This window comes from Glycine soja, chromosome 4, assembly GCF_004193775.1.
Source record: "Glycine soja cultivar W05 chromosome 4, ASM419377v2, whole genome shotgun sequence".
In the NCBI taxonomy this organism is placed as follows: Eukaryota; Viridiplantae; Streptophyta; class Magnoliopsida; order Fabales; family Fabaceae; genus Glycine; species Glycine soja.
The window spans coordinates 8,176,642-8,188,360 of NC_041005.1; the positions used below are offsets into that span (position 1 = coordinate 8,176,642).

Consider the following 11,719-nt stretch of genomic DNA (forward strand, 5'->3'; position numbering starts at 1 on the left):
AACTTTGTAATTTTCATGGAATTTATACTTGGCTTTGAAATACTTTAAATTTTAATTATAATGGTATTTTTAGTTAAAGAATTTAATCGAAATATACGGAGTATAAGTAATTTTATATTATCATCCGAATTATGATACCATTAAAAATTGTTGATATTTGCATATAATTAATATTTTAAAATTATATTTATAAAAAAATTAATTGATTCATAATATAAAAAAATATTGATAATGTACCAAAATTATTTGTAAATTAATAATAAATACCAACATTATTAGTTAGAACTTTTTAGGAAATGTTATTCACTAGTTTATTAGTTTTGTTTCAAAATACTCATCAACAATGCATTTGTCAAATAGAATTGAGAATAGAAATGACAAAAATAATCGTATTTGTGGATATTTACGGATAAAAATCATAACAAAAAAAATAAATATTTAAATGGGTATTTGCAAATAAATTAAAACAGATATATTCACAATTCATTATTCATTAATAAATAGTGTGATTACAAGAATTAAGGTATCCGTCTCGCGAGTACCCGGAGATTTTTATTCTATACTTACTTTTACTGGTAGACTTTAATTTTTTTTCCATCGCCCTAAGGTATACCTTCTAGGTTCTACATAAGTTTGAAGACAAACAATACAAACACCTCTCTGCTCTCGTTTTTTTATTTATTTATTTTTAGTTTGTTATTACTTTCTATTAGAAGTGGAATTAGGGGTTTCAATCAGCACACGGTCGAGAACAATGATTATCATACATACATTCAATCAATAGAACATTATTTCTCGAATAATAATGATGACCACTTCACGCATACTATTATATTATTACTGCTTATAATATCTCCAAAGTATCGTTATTACGATCCCATTTTGAAATTGAAAGTATTTAATTTGAACTTAATTTTTTTCGCGGTATTTTCACATGTTTCCTTCGTGGTGGGCTTTGGTAGAGCAAAAGTCAAAAGTGATTATCCCGTATTTGACAATGATTAGCTTTTACAGATAGATTTCAAACGTGATTAACTTCTACAATTAGGTCAGAAACTGTATTCCAAAGACCGTGATAATCGTGATATCTGTTTCATTTACTTTACTCTTCCATGTCATGATCCCACATACATAGATATTTTTTCTAGAATTAAAATCTACTCCCATTGACGAGCATTGTGTCAAAATGCCAGGCTGCTTCAATAGAATTCTTGCACCTAACCTACTTGTGTTTGATAGGTCACAATCATGTCTTGGATGGGAGAGCAAAAGTCCAACTCACTTCAGTTTAATTTTTGAAAGATCTGAACGTTTGTTTTCGTTTGGTTTAATTGGGACGTGATCAATTTTGAAATAATTGCTAGCATGAGCATAGGTAGCTAGTTGTATCATCACGAATGAGCTCAGCTATGAACTAGATCAATGTGAACATAAATACTTACCTGATGATCTTATAAATTCGCACCAGGCTGAGTTAGAAAGATATCTTCACCATTTAACTCTCCATTTAGGTTAATTTAAGTCATTTTTATATGTGTTACACATCAAATTAACCCTTTAAATGAATTAGTTTTTAATAACTCCCAACTAACAGATATCCTGAGTTTATAAATAAATACAAAAAAACTGACTTCTGGGAGCTTTGCATGAATACTGTGTAGTATTGGGGTTTCATTTTTATAATTTTAATAGTTAACTTTAAGTTAAAATCAAAATTATTTGATAATTTTATAATTTTTAAATAATTTTTTTAATAGCGTAATAAAATTTAGAATAAATAAAAAGTAGAAGGTCTCAAAATTAAGCTTATGTTTTGGATCACCATTTAAATTTTTTCAGAATTACTTTAGCTCAGAAGTCAAAAGTAATAAGGAGCTTCCTTCTTCTCACGTATATTCAACATTGTTCAACTCCTGTAAATGCCTAAATGGTTACTCAAATAAGCTATAACTATTCAAAAGTGTTTTAAATATTTTCTTCATAATCTTTTATTTTTTTATTTTTGTTTTTTAGAATTGTTTTATTCAACTTTCTCTTTTAAAAAACAGAAGCTTAAAATAATTGAAATCAAATTTATTAAATTACATATCTAGAAAAATAGTATAAGAAAAGGTTTTAAAAAAGTGTAGCATATATAATATAAAAGCAACATAAAACTAATTTTCTTAACAAAAGAAGAGAAGTAACATCAATGCCCAAAATAATATTTGGAGTGGTATGTTTGACTCTGCGGAATGGTGTTAACATAATTGGAATGCTTTTATTTTTTTTTCTTGAGTGACCCTCTAATGTTATTTAAAAAAAAAAATAGAAGTTAGACCATCAATTTCAATGGTCATCCCATATAACTACAGAAGGCAAAGAGAATCATTTAGCATTTGAATTGATTTTGAGAAGTCCAAAGGTGATTTTCAACATCTCTCAGAAAGAGACACTCGAACGTCAAAAGCTGGAGAAAGCTCCACATTGATCTCTCACCTAAAATTACAAATAAAAGCAACCAACAGATTCTCGTCCCACGTTTCAGAGTGTTGTTAAAGCCAAACACAAACAGATGCACGTCACTGTATGCCATTTGTCCACACTCACTTTGTTGCATTGCACTTCAGCCACCATGGCTAAAAAAGAATTATTGGACCTTTCCATTCACCATGTTAACTGTTATGCCAACTTTATTTAAATTAGAAAAAAATACAATACCTCTGTTTCTATTTAATTGGAAACGTACTTTGTTGCTTGTGTTTCCAGTTTGTGTAGAGTTTTCTCCATAACCACACGTAGTTCTGTCCCAACAAAATATAAAAGCGGGGATCCTTAATTATTTAATTAATCTAAGAGTTATGTTATTTATATATTACATTTGTATAACAAATTCTAGGAATAGAATAACTGAATAAATAGAAAGAAGTGTATAGGCTTTCAAAAAAGAAGTGTATAACAAAATAAGTAATTAATGTAACAATAAAGCAAAGAGAATTATATATAATTATTTTTAAAAAGAATTATATATATAATATAAAATAGTACAATAAAAAAGAATATGCAAATATATTTCCTTGATGAAAAATATGGACGGTTCTACCCTCAGTCCCCCTGCAACTATTTGTAGATGAAGAATTATTGATAATTATTTGAAGTAGACCGGAGCCGATCATCATTTCACGTAACTCATTTGTAATGCAATGGCCAATGAGTGAGATGTGCCAAACAAAGAGAATGAAAGAATAATTTTAAATTTTCTTCATTTTACAAATCTTTATTATTTGTCAAATGAAAAAAAACTATGCTTTTTGAAAATTAATGTTTGTTCCGATCAACGTCAAGCACATGACAGGTTAGTCTCAAAGCTTGACAATAAGTCTGTATATATATTTGGATTCAATTAAGGGAAAAATTGGTTTCATGTGAAGTTGTTTATTGTGTTTGGCGATCGTGAGCTCAATCCATATATAATAATTGTAGATAGATTTGAATTAAGTATTTGACCTAAAATATGGGAGGGTCCAATGTTAATCTTACAAAGTATTATAATAATTAATAAGAGGATATAACAAATACTATCGTACTATATATTAGTCGTTGCGAAATTATGTCGTGCACAACAGAACAAGTTAATTTTTCCAACAATCTGAAAATTAAAAAGAGAAAATGCGTCCCCCACGGGTCTGGCCTCTCCAGTGTTTAGCTATAATTAATCAATTACGGGACTTTATCCTATTAAGATCGATGTATATATATTCTAATATTTCGTCCACATTGAGAGAAACGGATTCATGTTTTCTTATTTTAATCATATTCTTGTAACTTGAAAATTATGATTTGGGTGCAAATAGTCAAAGAGGGTAGGTGTCCAAAATGTTAAAGGCAACGTAAATCACCAATTTCGCAGTTTATACTATAAATTTATTCAAATGATCTAACATCAATATTAGACTCCAACTACCATGAAACTGATGAAGATTCATTTTTCATCGAAATCCATATGGTATCATGAATAATGTAAAGCCTTTCAAAGAGTTATAGACGCGAGATTCGACAGCGAAGGGAGAATGATGGCAATTAATGAAGGCAAAAGAAAGAAGAAAGGTTGGTTGACGTATGTAACATGGAACTAAGGATTTGGGTTTAGTAGAGAGAGAATGTAAGATAAAGATTTCTTAGTTTTTAATGTACGTAAAAAAATCCTTTGTTTAAAATCCATATTTACTTCATGTTTGAATTCATAAAAGGAGTTTGGTTCCTCTAAAAAAAAAAAGTTTGGTCAAACATATGATGTTTTTTTTTATCAGCTAATATAACATGATGATAGATAGGCCAGGGGTGGTAAAATTGACTACTCATTAATCTGATTATTGTTGGTCCATTCAGCTTTTACGCCCTGTTGAATTGGAGTAAAAGAAAGCTCACATTAATTTGGACTACAAAAATAATTGTCCAAGTCTAACTTAATATGTAATTAACAAGCTTGACTAGAACTTTATTAAGGAAATTAGGTCCGAATGAGTTTAAACAAAAAAAAGAATGAAATTAGTTTAAAACTTGTAAAATTTAGTATTCAAATCCTATACTTTAGCAGAATTAATTAGATTCTTAATTAATATTTAATAGTGACAACAAGGTTTAACATAAAACGTTGGGTGAATCATCGAATCTCCGCCAGTATATTATAATTAACCCTATTGAATTCAACAGACTTAATCCATCAAAACAATTCTTTTTCTCACTCCATGCCTGATCCCTCTAGACATAGTTTCATAAAGTATATCCGAAATCTTAGATAAAAAAAGTTGAATAAATCAGTTCATGATGAATCAAGTGTGCTTATTTTTTATTTTTCTTGAAGGTCACAACTCTTATCTTATCACCATCAAATATAAATCTAATGGCTAATATGTCAAGTGTAGAGATTGTATGGCAATAGAGCATCTAAGTGCGTGAAAAACACCTCTCAAAAAGAGAAAAGAAAATTTAAGAATGCTTAAATTAGAGAGTAAAGTTCCTACTCATTGAAGATTCTAATTTATTTATGGTACAAAAGTATGATACACTACTCAAAATTATATTTTAACCAATTATAGATATTATAAATTAAATCAAACACACTTCTATATAATTTAACTCATAAAATAACTATTTATTTTAATTTACTTTAAAAAAACTACTAGTAATAGTTTACTTTTATCAAAACTTTAACAAATTAAAAAACAATTAATTATTTCTAGAAAAAGTAAAAAAAAACAACTACTTCCAATTATATAACAGTAGTACTAATTTTTTAGATGGCCCTATTGTGTTGGTGCACGACTTTGCATGCAGGAATCATTAAATTATGACTTAAATAATCAAATTCATTTTAAAATTATGAAATATTGATAAATTAATTCTCAAGATAAAAAATTAAATTAAATTTTTAAATATAAAAAATATAATAAACTAGTTATTAAATATTATAATTTAATAATAAAATAATTCTATAAATTTATCCATAAAAACTAATTTATTACATTTTTATAAATTTAAAAATCAATTTATTATCCCATAATACTTTTAGATAAATTTAATTATTTATTCTTAAATTATTAGAAAGTACATAGCACAGTACAAGATATAAAGTAAAAGTAAAAAAGAAAAAGAAAAAAATGCGTGGAAGCTTGTGAATTGCGTTCACATCATCCTCCAAAGATGAGAGTGAGAGTTTTTAAAGTAGAAGTTGAACACCCACTTTGTTTCCAGTTATGGGTTTTGGCGCCCCATGTGTTCCCTCACCCATCCCAATTCTCATGGGCTACCTCTCTTGCAATGCCCACTCCTCAATCGCCACCTGCCACCCCCACCACAAACCCCTCGCCGCAACACCAATCCGACACTTTCCCTACGCCGACATCGTCGCCGCCGCCAACGGCTTCTCCTCCGACACCTTCCTGGGCCGAGGCAGCCACGGCAGAGTCTACAGAGCCACCCTGGACGCCGGCAAGCTCCTCGCCGCCGTCAAAACGACCAAACTTGTCGCCACCAGCACCTCTAAAAACCACGCCACCAAATGCACCGGCTGCGGCAACTGCACCAGCCCCGCCGAAAACGAGATCGAGATCCTCTCCCAAATCCCCAGCCCCCGCCTCGTCAACCTCATCGGCTTCAGCACCGACCCAAACGGCAACAAATTACTCGTCGTCGAATACATGCCCAACGGCTCGCTCCACGATCTGTTACACTCCGTTAAAAAACCGCCCGGTTGGAACCGTAGGGTCCGGTTCGCGCTTCAGGTCGCAAAAGCGGTTCGCGAACTACACTCTTCCAACCCTCCCGTTATTCACCGTGACGTTAAGTCTTCCAATGTTTTAATCGATCAAGAATGGAACGCCAGGCTCGGTGACTTCGGCTTGGCCTTAAGGGGACACGTGGAGGACGTTCGCGTCAAGTGCACTCCCCCCGCGGGGACCTTAGGGTACCTCGACCCGTGCTACCTTGCGCCGGAGGATCTTAGTGCTAAGAGCGACGTCTTCAGCTTCGGAATCTTGCTCTTGGAAATAATCAGTGGAAGAAACGCTATTGATGTTAACTTTAGCCCTCCGTCTGTGGTGGACTGGGCGGTGCCGTTGATTAAGATCGGCGACTTTGCCGGAATCTGCGACCGCCGAATCGGCCCTCCGCCGGACCCTGCCGTGGTGCGGCAGCTCGCAGTGCTGGCCGCCAGATGCGTGAGGTCGACGGCGGAGAAGCGGCCGTCGATGGCGGAGGTGGTGGAGTGTCTTAATCTGGCGAGGAAGAGGATCCGCGCGTCACCGATTTGGAACAGTCTGCGGCGGCGCGTGGCACGCGTCGAGAGCGCGCTTCCGGTGTTTGACGGCAATGATTGTGATGGGAGTGAGGAATTTGTGAGGATGGTGAATAAAGGTGGGAGTGGGAGTAAGAGGAACGGGAAAGTATCGAGTGTGTCGCGTGTAGGGTATGGGAGTGAGGCCTCCAATAATAATAAAGTGATGAGGTCAAAGTCCATTGGTTCTGGTTCGTTGAAAGGGAGTTGGGTCAAAATGCAACCGCACCAAACGGAGAATGAAGGGTTTGGGAGAAGGAAGGTGAAGCTAAAAAGGTCAAAGTCTATGGGGGTTTTGCAAGGTTCGCTACTGATACATTATGGCAGCGAGAATGATGTAGTAATTCGTTCGGGAATGGCCAAGTTGGTTGTTAAGGATAAGTTGGAAAAACCGTTAGTGAAATCGCGTTGAGGATAGAGAATGAAGGAATCATTTGAAATTGGATTGGATTGGTTTCATGCAGCACATGTGGGAGTGAATAATAATATCCTTGCCTTGCAAAAGAGAGAGAGCGAGATAATGAGCTGTTTGATGTTTCACCTGCTGTGCCTGTGAATGTCATATGATTGGGTTGGGTTGCTTTTTTTCAAAACTCATTCATTATTTCTGTTCCAAGAATCGGAAGGACCAATGTTTTTTGCATTGGATGCTTTTCACCATTCAACCAAATTTGTACTGTAATTCTGTGTCATTAATACTTTAACTAATACGGAACTTTTGCTGTAGTCCTAATCTATTCTTTATTTTGGACAATGTTGTCTTCATCCTTTAATATTCTTCTCTTTTATCTTTTTGGTGGGATTTCAATATCACTCATTGTAAACTGTAAAGTTGGCATATTGCTCATTGTTTTCCTTTCTTTTTTGCCGGACCGATCCTAATGCTATGTAGTACTTCCCTTTGCCAAGTTAGGTCCTATATACTCCACCTGATTGCAACTGAGCTGACCCATGCTTGGTTAGAAATTGTATATGCTCTGAATCCGATTATGGTACAAAAGAACACTACATTTAATTGTTTAGCCGTATCTTAACAAAGACAGCGTATCTATTTTTTATTTTTATTTTTATTTTTCTTTTAACAAGTATTTATATGACAGTGAGGTAATTTACATTGGCCTTGGACATATGAAAAAAAAAGAATAAAAAAGTAGTGTCAGAAAAAATTGAAAAGTAGTTATAATATAAAAGTCTAGCTTTTAAAGTAAATTTTACAACATTTAATAAATTTATCATGCATATGCCAATTGAGTGCATGAATTATTCTTTTAAAAAATATCTCATGCTAAAAAAAACTTTTTGATAATTTGATCGTTAGTTGAATGGAATGACACAGTACAATCTATGTAGTCAACGTGATAAGGCTGTTGTTTTGTTGTTATGCATGTGTAATTATAATATTATTTGTACTTGTATAAACACGTATGTATGGAATTAGTTTTTTTTTTATAGTCTTATTTTTTAAATTACATCTTATCATTTTAATATAGTTTTAAGTTTATTAATTGTTTTTCATTAGTTTCAAAATTCTTAATATCCCAGGTTTTATTATATTGTATTTTTGACATACAACAAAATCATGATTATATTATAAGGTTTTAAAAATAAAGAAAAAATGAAATTATGTTTGGGTTGTGTAAAAAAAAAAGAAAATCTAGTCTTAGATGGGTTTCACGAGAGAGGAAAAGAAGAATTAGGAAGGAGAGAGGGGGTTGAGGGTATCCTGAAAAAGGAAGGGAGAAATGATGGAGAAGTAAGAGAGGAAAGAAGAAGGGTAAAGTAATTCTGATAATGCCAATAGCAATGCCCTCAAAAATCTCATTAGACAATATATTCAAATTGGACCTACCTCAGTTATCTGGGTTCATCAATTCTGAGCTAAGGCCCAGGAGGAGTAACTGGGTTTGGGCATTTTGCTCTGGGCTCCAATTTAGGGAAAAAAAATGTTGGAAATTGCTATGCTCACCCCATGAAGTACTATTCTCACCTTTCACGTGGTTACAATTTTTTAATATTTAAAAAAAATACTCTTCTAACGGTTACCAACAAAATCATATTTTATATGTAAAACAATTTATTTTTTATGTAACTTTTTAGAAAAAAATAAAACTTATATTTTATATCCTTGGATAAATTAACTTAAGTACAAAGATTTTAGTCTGTCATTTAATTATATGTTGTCATTAATAGTAAAATTATTAATTTTTAGAATAATTACATTAAAAAAATTTGTAGAATAATTTTTAATTAATTTTCTGTATAAGAATATTAACATTAATAGTACATAAAAATACAACTCATTTTTTAATATACTAACTTAGCATGAAAATTAAAGTCATTATTTATTAGTGCTATCTAATTACAATATTAAAAATATTATTAAAATGGAATGTGATTATAAATTACATAATTCAAATTATAATGTTATAAAAATTCTTTTATTAACATACCTCAATTTTATTTTTTTTGCATTAACACACAAATGACATAACAGTTTTAGTGGAAAATTATCGTTAGTTAGTGTGTGTGTATATATATATATGGAAATGAAAGCTGCCATAAAGTATGGAAATGAAGCTCAGATGCTCCTTCGCCATACCCTGGCTATAGTCTATTTTATCGTCTTGTCAACGTCGATGTCCCATTAGTTATTTTATGATAAAATTTAATCACAACATTGTTAGAAATGTTTTTAATTAAAAACAAAAAATTATATTAGTAATTATTAAGTGACAACCATTAAGATAGAATGACATTCATTAAGAAAGAATGTTAATTTAATTAAAAATAACATGAATATATTTACTTCATTACGTCCAAAATTTACTTTATTTTTTTGAAAATTTCTTTCCACACGAAAAAAGGCTTATTCACGTCGAACAAAATTATTTTATGTAGAAAATATACGTAGACGGTAAAAAAAAATTATTCATTCGGCGTGATGAAAAGAAAATATAAATGGAAATGGAACCCAAAGCCCAACAAAACGTTCCTTATCCGTGTGAATTACTGGACTAGTTTTTACTTTTCTTCACCTTGGTCCATCTTTTTCCTAATAAAGTTTGAGAATAATTTAACTAAAGCCAAGGTTAAAAATTCTTCTTTCTAACATATGTAAACTGTTGTTTTTTAAATCACCATAATGGTCCAAAATAAAATGATAAAAGATTAGTTTGATTTGATTTAAAATTAAGTTTTATATTCAAATCAAATCATATATTATTTTTATGCTTAAATAAAATTACTTTATAAAAATGAAATTAAAGTTTAAACAACACGACAGGCGCCCTTACGCAGAATTGCATGACAGTTATTAGAGCAATTAAGATGACAACTGAAATGTAACTAATTGTAGTAAACCTTATGACTCAGCTACACTAAATCAATAGTATATTTGTGATACTCAATTCACCCAAAAAAAAAAAATTTGTGATACTCAATTCATCCAAAAAAAAAATATTTGTGATACTCTTGTGCACGGTTAGTTATGCCAAGAGCAAATGACCCTTGTCTCTCTCTTTTGCTGTTGATTATTATTCCCTTATATATGAACATTTCTCGATACCTTTCGGAAGGAAAGGACATTCCAATTCAAAAGCTTTTGTAATCAATCCATTAATTGTTTACTAGAATCTCAATATTATATTTCCCCAATTAGATTGACATCTCATTTGTCAGGATACTCCCGTAGGATCCAAACCATGGCCTGTATAAAGTTAGCACTGATGTTGCTGAAGTTGTGACAATGATTAAGGCGTTGGAACAATTGTAAGAAGAATAAAAATATTTGAGCACCTTACTATTTTATACATATCATTAACGCTCATTTTTTTTTGTCATTTTATTACATCATTTAACATGTTATACTTATATTTTTTTTCTCTCTCTTCCTTTGTTAGATGTTAAATAAGTTGTTAGATCTCTCACATCATTTAACATGTCATACTTATATTTCTTTCTCTCTCTCTTCTTTTTTTTTTTGAAAAAATATAAATTATATTAAACTCAAAATATACGACAATAAACGGGGCATACCCCATAGCTGGAGAAAATCAAAAGTCTCCTAATACAAAAAGGCCTATATCAAGATGCTAAAATAAATGTAACAAATGCGCTTGTATATACATAAGAAACTTAATCTTGTTAATAACCTCTATTATAGAAAATTGATAATCTTAAAAAATTAGTTTATTCTTAGACACACAGATGCAGTAAATTGTAATTGTTATAACTAGACAACGAAATTTTCTTTTTGAGTACCTGACGTAAATTTGCCCCTAATTAAAAAGCGAGTAATGCAGTGCAAAGACTTCCTTTGTTAGATGTTAAATAGGTTGTTAGATCTCTCACATTCATTTTGTTGTAAGAAACCATATTGAAGAAATTGCGCTAGCTACAACCTATTGGATCATTTACTTGTTTTGAAGATGTAGCTACGTACGTGTAGAGCCTCTTCCTAAGGATGACAGACTTCACCTAATGGTAATATTTTAAGTCTTTAATCTCTAGTAATATCATACTGAAAAATACTAAATTTTTAATTAATTTTTTTTAACCACTAAAATATTAATTTTAATAATCAATAATAACTATGTTGGATAATTATTTTAAGGATGACAGACTTGGTAATATTTTAAATCTTTAATCTCTAGTAATATCATACTGAAAAATACTAAATTTTTAATTAATTTTTTTTTAACTACTAGAATATTAACTTTAATAATTAATAATAACATAATTATTTTTATAATTTTATTTATTTATAATTTAATTGAATGAACCAATATTGTGTTTATTTGTTTTAATTAAATTATTTTATTGATTTATTATTATTAATCTTATAGATGAGTAAAATGTGAATTGAGGGTATGAATATATAAGTGTATAAGAGGATGAGAATTAAAA

The 11,719-nt window shown here is 31.1% G+C and overlaps 1 protein-coding gene across 1 annotated transcript; it reads left to right on the forward strand.

The window, feature by feature from the left end:
- Nucleotides 1-5,649: 5,649 nt before the first annotated feature.
- On the forward strand, nucleotides 5,650-7,565 carry LOC114409203 (serine/threonine-protein kinase-like protein At1g28390). The gene has a single exon (XM_028372564.1). It carries the CDS (start codon nucleotides 5,736-5,738, stop codon nucleotides 7,224-7,226), a length of 1,491 nt encoding a protein of 496 aa, XP_028228365.1. The 5' UTR covers nucleotides 5,650-5,735; the 3' UTR covers nucleotides 7,227-7,565.
- The last annotated feature ends 4,154 nt before the right edge of the window (nucleotides 7,566-11,719 follow it).

What these genes read in the sequence shown, in the direction of transcription:
- LOC114409203 (XM_028372564.1), top strand. Translation starts at nt 5,736, where the DNA reads ATGGGTTTTGGCGCCCCATGTGTTCCCTCACCCATCCCAATTCTCATG.